The 8925-nt window shown below is 43.6% G+C and overlaps 1 protein-coding gene across 1 annotated transcript; it reads left to right on the top strand.

The window, feature by feature from the left end:
• LOC120045712 (cerebellar degeneration-related protein 2-like) lies at nucleotides 1–7586 on the top strand. Its single transcript, XM_038990654.1, has 6 exons — nucleotides 1–277; nucleotides 1940–2052; nucleotides 4168–4316; nucleotides 4574–4744; nucleotides 5810–6035; nucleotides 6164–7586. The coding sequence occupies exons 1-6, from the start codon at nucleotides 196–198 to the stop codon at nucleotides 6833–6835; spliced, it is 1413 nt and encodes a 470-aa protein (XP_038846582.1). The 5' UTR covers nucleotides 1–195; the 3' UTR covers nucleotides 6836–7586.
• The last annotated feature ends 1339 nt before the right edge of the window (nucleotides 7587–8925 follow it).

Below are 8925 nucleotides of genomic sequence, written 5' to 3'. Positions count from 1 at the left end.
CAGTTTCATAATATTGTAGTTGTAGCCGGTGAGTAGACATCGGCTTTGGACAGCGCCAGCTGATGAGGGGAAACACACTTGGTGTATTCTTTGTTGCAAATTGAACACCTCAAAGGCAGATTAATGCATTTTCCGCGAAAATAGCCCCCTATTCCAGTGAAAACTATTGATGTCGGTGAGTCATTGTGACCGAAGATGCTTACAGATATGATTGAGGTTGAAGAATTCGAAATCAAGGAGGAAGAACCTTGGTATGACAACCAGGACCTTGAGCATGGTAAATATTCTTCTTCTATCCATGATGACCGAGACTGTGAAAGCGCGGGCTCACTTGTGCTGTGCGTATCAAATGACAGCTACAACCTGGCAGTGACCACAATTTGACACTCCGGCAGCGTTAGGCTAATAAATTATTTTCTAGCAGGTGTGGAATCAATGAGCGCCTGGTGCACCCCTTTTTTCATAGGGCAGGTGCAGGTGTCACTAACGAATGCATTTTACAGGACACATTGGTAGGTATAACTCTAGCCTACTGTACTGCGACAGAAAACACTGTCGGACTTCAGCCAAATATTTCAAGGTTATCTCAAGCAGAATTGGAACACCCGAGGCTACCATTCCACTGCCACGGATGTAACCAACCATTTGAAACAATGCATCCTTTGTCTTAAATTTTCTACAGATTTTTCAATGGTCTTCTCTGCATGTAATCTCCCGTGGGCAGATTCTGCATGTAGACCAAGGGTACGTGCTATCGCGGACCCTTGGGACGTCCCTACCCTATTGCAGTTGAAATGTTAAATGGTTTAGGGTAGGGACATCCCAATGATTCCGTATAGCACTGACCGTATACCAAGGGAGTTAATTGCGCAGTTGACCAAATTATGCGAGATTTTACTTCTAGGTTACCGCGATAGAGAATGATAAAGGTATCTAGTGGCCAAAATGCCATATTTGAATGGGCAGCACCATTGAGGGCTTCCACCATTTTAATGTAGTCAACTGGTTGGGACTTCCAACTTCATTGACTGATCCCTCCTGGTGACCCTGTTGGAGATGGACCACTGGGTCATCAGGAGGGATCAGCCAATCGTGAAGTAAATTGACTACTTCAAAATGAAGATTGCCTCAATGGCACTGTCACAGGCACTATAATGGCACAGATCCAAAGATGAGTCCTCTATCATCTATGGTTAACACACCCTTAGCGGAGTTGCAAGCAACCTGATGCATCCGGTTTTCAAGGCAGCTAGATTCAACCTACAGTAGCTTTCCCTTCCCGCTGAAAACCAGATGTGGGCAGTCTCTTTTTTACGCATGCTGCAGAGATTACTCTGCATATAATAAGGTTTTGTTCCACTAATTTTCCTAGTTCAAGATCTTTTATTGACCATTTTTTAATTAATTCTGGAATAGAAATCTAAGGAAAGGAAATCGGGAAATATATAGTGGTGCTCTCTAGATTAGAAGATATTCAGTTTATATTTCATGCTTAGAGAGAAACTCCCCGGCACACATCCTGTAAATGAGAGACCATTTCACAACGCATGAATTAGGCCACAGTGATTAAGGTAGATTTATTTTGTACCTTTCTGATTGTAAATGTCCTGACTTGGGTCAAATAGCTTACATATCTCAAATATATTTGAGGTGCGCTTGATTTATCCCTTTTGGGATCATGTTCCATTGTAAGCAAACTACTGTAAATCAAGGGCAGCACAAGTAACATGTATTTGACACACAAATGCAGCTAGGATGTCTGCAAGATCGATTTACCCACCTGTCATTGAGAATTGAGGCACATGCACAGACACAGCCATAGATGCACTAGATGTGTCTGCCAGGTCTTGTCACACTAATGGCTTCATCTTTGCCCAACCTTTCATTTGATAAGTTATTTATAGAGCCTCTTCTGTGATCTCTCTTTCCTCCCATGCAGACCTCCACCTGGCTGCTGAGCTGGGGAAGACCCTGCTGGACAGGAACAGAGAGCTGGAGCAGGGTCATCAGCAGATGTACTCCACCAATCAGGAACAGCTACAGGAGATAGAGGTAAGGGTTTTAACCAGTCAAGCTGTAACTACCAGGGTAACGATAACTCGGTTTGACCAATCAGAAGTATGTGGACACACAGTCCCTAACTGCAGCTAAAGGCACTTTCGGAGAGCTATTGTAGTGTTTGCAGGCTTTTGTTCCAGCCCAGCAGTAGCACACAGTATCCAGGTAATCAAGCACTAGTTGGCAAACCTGAGGCCTTTCCGTTAGGCATCAGTGTGTTCCTTGCGTGTTGAAAACAATAGAAACTCACCTCATATTTCTGCTCCTTTAACTCCCAAATAAAATCAAGTGTTCCAGATTTACAAAAGGCAGGCTTCCATTTTTTTTGTTTTATTTTACCTTTATTGAACTAGGCAAGTCTGTTAAGAACAAATTCTTATTTTCAATGACGACCTAGGAACAGTGGGTTAACTGCCTTGTTCAGGGGCAGAACGACAGATTTTTACCATGTCAGCTCAGGGATTCAACCTTGCAACCTTTCAGTTACTAGTCCAATGCTCTAACCACTAGGCTACCTGCCACCCCATTAACTTCCTTTGAAGAAGAGATTAGTGGGTCTGATCCTGATTAATTACTTAATCTCTCTGCTGGACCTGTTGCTTACCATGGGTCCATGTAGGGTATGACCCTAGAAGCACAAAGGTCATGGAATAGAATGTGAAATGTATAATGCAGACGTTTTGACTGAAATGGTTTTGTCAAGACTGCAAAATCCATATACGAATCCTTGTCTTTCGATACTGTAAAGCCCCAGGGAATAAGTCTTTTGTTTTTCCATGTACAGGATTACAACACCACCATTATCAAACAGTAGAGGAACAGTGGGGCTCTCACTCCTTTGAAAACAACATACTTCATTGCTTTTCACCTTGTCCAGTGAACTTTCAGAGGACCAGGAAAGATAAAGATGGCCCATATCAGTTGTCCTCTTTTCTTGGGGGGGGGGGGATATACCTTTGAACCTTTGACACACTCACATAGTCACCATTGAATTGTTGTGATTTATAGCAACTAGAGATTAAATAGCCTCTCAATGCTAGAGAATCAAAATATTTAACCAGTTATGTTGTATTTAAATATCACATTCACAGTCTTTGTGGTTTCTCTCTTATATCACCAGTGAAACCATCTTGTATGGTCAGCAGCAGCCATTCACTTCCATATGAGCTCTGGATTTAATTTCCTTGAGTAGGGTCAACTCCTAAATCCTTCCCCTCATCTTTGAAACTGCTGACTGACAGAATGAATCTCTCTAACGTCGCCATCCATTTCATGACCTGACTGCATGTAGAAACAGCCTGATGCTGTAAATTATAACGTTATCTTGCCTTTAGAACATTGACCTCTCTCACTCTAGGAAAAACACTATAGATAATTGCCACTTTTTTATAATTGTATGATTAACATGCAGAATTCCAAAGAATGTTGTTCTGTAACTGAGTAGCATTGCAAGATAATGTACAGCTCCCATTTAGTGTAGTAGTATTGGTGTTTTAAGTTTAGCTTTCTGTGACTGATCAGGATCTTAATGAGCTTAAGGTTCACAGCGTTCTCCATAGATAGAACTGTTATATTGTCTATGGCATTCTCCCCGTTTTACCCTGATAAGATTGCCCTTTTCCATTGAGAACAGGTTGAGCCAGAGAAGAGCAGGATAGATGGAAAGAAGAGTATAGGGAGAATGATAGTTATGTTATACCAGCACCACTGTGCTCGTGTCTTTAGCACCTCAGTATGAATCAACTTGTCTTAATAAGAAGAGCCTGACCTTTACTGTGTGTTGGTGCCGTTCTATATTCCTCATCAGAGGTGTTGCGCTCTTACAAATACTAATTTGGCCCAGCAGAGGCTAGTACAGACATGTTGCTATCAAAGCAATAATAGTCGCCCAGACAGGAGGTAGTTGTCATTGATTCTTGCAAGTTTGATCTCGTTCATGGTTTGATAAGCAACCAAAATAAATCATGTGTATGCCTTGGCTTAAAACCAATCGTATTGACTTGAACAAGTACAATGGTGTAATCTTGATTCAATGTAAAATTGTGAATTTGAAGGTGGGTTATGTGATGATATTGAGTCCTGGTTTTCTACTCCATCTTCCTTCTCCAGTACCTGACTAAGCAGATGGACCTCCTGAGGCATGTGAATGACCAGCATGCTAAGGTCTACGAGCAGCTTGACCAGTCTTCCAGAGAGCTGGAGCAGAGCAACACCCGCCTGGTACAGGACAACAGGGCCGCCCAGCACAAGATCCAGGGGTAAGGCTGTTGTTGGGTTTAAAGCCTGAGGCTGTGTTCCAGTTCTTCACCCTTCTCGCACACTTTTCTCACATGGATCTAACAATGGTGGAAACTCCCTCCAGCCAATGCTTATGCTAATCCTATTCATCTAAATCCATGGCGGTTTGGAGAATCGGGACGCAGTCTTTCTCCAGATAATTAGAGATGGAATGGAAAACAACATGTGTTGGTGAGAGGAGAGCTAAATGTGTGAGGATTATTTTCTCTCTCTTCAGGCTGACCGAGATGATCGAAGCTCTACAGACCCAGATGGAGGATCTTCAATGTCAGGTAGAGGATCTGAAGACCACCCCTGCCAATCCCAATAGGAAACCCCTTACAGAGGCATGTCGGCCCTACGGAGCGCAGAGTGTGTACTGCCTGAATGACCTGCAACCCACACAGAGGTGAGATCACTGCACTCATGAAATACAAACATAACCCACTCAACACACTGATTTTTAGATCTGGACAATCTGTACTGTTCCTTGAGCTGGAATAGACACATACTTTAACAAGTGGGCCAGCACTGGTCTGTCGAAGATAGAATCTGTGCGCTCCTCTTACTGGAGCTGGTGTCTGGCTACTCTCTGTTACTTCCTGTCTGAACTCTCCTCTATACCCTCTCCTTCACCTAATCTTCTGACGTAATATAAAGCTATATAGATCAGTCAGGTCTGCATGGGGTTAAATAGACATGGCACAATAAGGTCAGATTCATCAAATGGAAAATGATGCTAAATTGATTAACATTTTATGCATTTAGAACTCAATAGCTTGTGCATTATTCATTGTTTTTAAGCTGTAGGTAAAAAACTTTTTGTTGAAAATACGTAGAAAAGACTAGCCCACCTGAAGTTGCCATTAGTTCTGTTCTAGATGGCCTAAGGCCTTAAACCCTACTCTAGATGGCATTCATTCAATTCCACTTTGACTTCCAAAAGTCCCTCTTGGCCCTGCTCTAGTGGTGTGATTTGGCTCTGTCTCTGTGTGTTACCTCTCTTGCTGTTCACACTGGTTAAGGAGACTAGTACTACTGCTAGTACTCTAGCCCTCTTCCTGCCCTCTGAGGCCATAGCAGTTCAGACTGTGTAATCCAGTTAGGGTTGGGCCCCTCCTTTAATCCAGGCCAAAGCTCGTAGATCACTGATCAAAACACATGCCAAGCAGACTATAGTACTCTCTCCCTACTGACTTCACTGAAACGTGGTCACAGTTGTCACCCAAAGGTCATAGTCCACTCGTAAGGACACTAATCTCTGCCCTACACGAAAGATCACTTCTGATTAGTCTGTTTGATACAGGATATCTTGCTACCAATTCATCAAACGCATGCTTGAATAACTTGTTGGCAGTTTATCAGTAACTTAATAAGACTAATTAGGTGTGTAACTGCTGGTCTGGACTGAAACAAAAGTTGATTCCCAATACTTAAAAAACATAAAGTTAGATTTTCCTCTGACCCCTCTCAGGTACTCGAGTTACAACTCTGGCGACCAATCTGATGACCGCTGGTCTCCCTCTGACCTCTCGTGGCTAGAGGAGGAGCAGGAGTCGCTACGGCAATCGCTCCGCTCTCTACAGACCCAGCTGGCCAATGAACGTGCTCGGAGGGAGGGGGCGGAGCGAGATGCAGACCTGCTAGCCAATGAGAATGTGGTGCTGGAGCAGCGCTTGGGAATGATGGCGGGGTGCCAGGTGAGGGAGAGAAGCAACTCACACAGAGCATAATTTTAAGCCAATGCAATCTGTTTGCTCCTACTGTATGTAGTGAAATGGTAGTTACAAGTTACATTACTGAATCCTCTCTGTCTCTCTCTGTCTAGGCCAGACTAGCGGAGCTGGAGTGTGAGGCTGAGGAGCTTCGTCAGCTGTGGAGAGCCAACCATGCCACCAAAGCTTGGAGGTCAAGGGTCAGGCTGACAATGCTGCCCAATACCCTCTTCTTCCCCCTGAACCAGGAGAGGGGGATGGGGGAGGATGGAGAGAGCGAGGAAGACGTGTTGGACGTCAGCTACCTTTCCAACCCGAAAGGTTGTGACGTCTTGAAGAGATGCAACAGCGAGAAGCAGCTGAGGTCACCACGGGGTGATGGGTCAGAGGTAGACGAGAGTCATGACCATGAGCGTTCGTGCGTCCGCCATTCAGAGGTGGTGAAGCAGCGTGGGATCTCCCTCCTCAACGAGGTTGACGCTCAGTACAGCGCCCTGCAGGTAAAATATGATGCGCTGCTGCAGCTCTGCCACCAGGGGGAGCCGTACCCAAACCAGCAGAACAACCACAAGGAGCTCCAGACACCCAGCGTAGCCCCGTTCGACTGCCCACAAAGCCCAGCCCCAGCCTCCCTTCGCAAGGCTGCAGGCACAGACACGAATGGCCAGGAGGATGAACTTCACCAGCCTGAGTACAAGGCCCTGTTCAAGGAGATATTTACCTGCATCCAGAAAACAAAAGAGGACCTGAGTGAGAACAGAGGAAAGCCCTGGCAGTTGGCGTAGTATGGCTTTCGTAGTAAACACGCAAAAATTGCTCTGCTTTTGCGCTGGACATGCAGTTGTTTCTTGTTGGAGGTGAGCTATTAAGCAAGCGCCTTACAAATTGTTTGTAAGGCCTGGTAACTGATGTACTGTGTCTGTATCTGGTGGAACTGCAGCTGAATCGATTACCATCTCTAAGGGCTCATCTCTATCTATGGATGCTGGAGCAGCCAGAGAAAGGCAACAAACATCAGCTGATACACCAGCTCTTTTGCATGGCACGAACTGTGCCTAACATTCAGTCTACATCATTCTGCCTCAATCAACCAGCCCTACCCGAGCCATGTTGCCCTTAGATTAGCGTCTAGGGGCAATGTTCTTCTACTCTCAGGAACCAAGAACCTCTGGAAACTTTCTGTGGACTAGTGCTTTTCCATGGTACCTCTATGCACTGTTCAATCAAAAGCTACATATCCTTTTAAAGTGACAATGTCTGAGCCTGATGGTCAAAACGGTAACTTTGTATCATCTTTGTGCCTCAAAAACGCCACTGTTTCTTACTCTTGGTGATGAGTAAAGACAAATTATGTGAATTTACATCTCAGATTTGTACTGTATGTCTTCAAAAAAGTTAGCATGATCCTAAAATGTAAAACCTAAAGTATTTGGGTATGAAGACTGAGTTGTATGTACATGATTGATGTAGTAATTAGCAATATAATCTAATGAGGCTATACCAGAACTCAGCTATGTGCTATGATATTAGTGTGCTTTCCAAATACAATGTTGACATTTCATAAACTAAGTCTTTTTCCAATGGTTTGTCAAACGGTCCGGTTAATTGTTTTTGCTGCCTAACTCATGCTATCCTAATGTATCATGATAAACACCCCCTTAGTTGACATCACTGTAAAATCACATTGTAATGATGCACTTTAGACTTGCACAGGGATGTTATTTTCTGACACTTTATGTAGCTAGCCACTGTACTGTATAAGAAGTGCTGTTAATAATTCCTGTTCAATGTATTAGATACAGTACCACTCAAAAGTTAACACATCTACTCATTCAAGGGTTTTTCTTAATTTGTAAAAAAAATTTTTTACAGTGTAGAATAATAGTGAAGACATCAAAACTATGAAATAACACACATGGAATCATGTAGTCACCAAAAAAGCGACAAATCTAAATATAGTTTATATTTGAGATTCTTCAAAGTAGCCACCCTTTGCCTTGATGACAGCTTTGCACACTCTTGGCATTCTCTCACCCAGCTTCATGAGGTAGTCACCTGGAATGCGTTTCAATTAACAGGTATGCCTTGTTCATTTGTGGAATTTCTTTCCTTCTTAATGCGTTTGAGCCAATCAGTTGTGTTGTGACAAGGTAGGGGTGGTGTACAGAAGATAGCCCTATTTGGTAAAAGATCAAGTCCATATTACAACAATTCAAATAAGCAAAGAGAAATGACAGTCCATCATTACGTAAGACATGAAGGTCAGTCAATGCGTAAAACATCAAGAACTTAAAAGTTCAAGTGCAGTCGCAAAAACCATCGAGCGCTATGATGAAACTGGCTCTCATGAGGACCGCCGCAGCAAAGGAAGACCCAGAGGATACATTCATTAGAGTTAACTGCACCTCTGATTGCAGCCCAAATAAATGCTTTACCGAATTCAAGTAACAGACACATCTCAACATGAACTGTTCAGAGGAGACTGTGTGAATCAGGCCATAGTCAAATTGCTGCAAAGAAACAACTAAAGGACACCAATAAGAAGATACTTGCCTGGGCCAAGAAACACAAGCAATGGACATTAGACCAGTGTAAATCTGTCCTTTGGTCTGATGAGGCCAAATTTGAGATTTTTGGTTCCAACCTACGTGTCTTTGTGAGATGCAGAGTACAGAAAGTGAAAGGCTGATCTCTGCATGTGTGGTTCGCACCATGAAGCATGGAGGAGGAGGAGGTGTGATGTTGTGGGGGTGCTTTCCTGGTGACACTGTCAGTGATTTATTTAGAATTCAAGGCACACTTAACCAGCATGGCCAACACAGCATTCTGCTGCGATACACTATCCCATCTGGTTTGTGCTTTGTGAGCCTATCAT

Source organism: Salvelinus namaycush, chromosome 4, assembly GCF_016432855.1.
Source record: "Salvelinus namaycush isolate Seneca chromosome 4, SaNama_1.0, whole genome shotgun sequence".
Taxonomy (NCBI): domain Eukaryota; kingdom Metazoa; phylum Chordata; class Actinopteri; order Salmoniformes; family Salmonidae; genus Salvelinus; species Salvelinus namaycush.
This window is presented reverse-complemented; position numbering and strand designations above follow the sequence as displayed.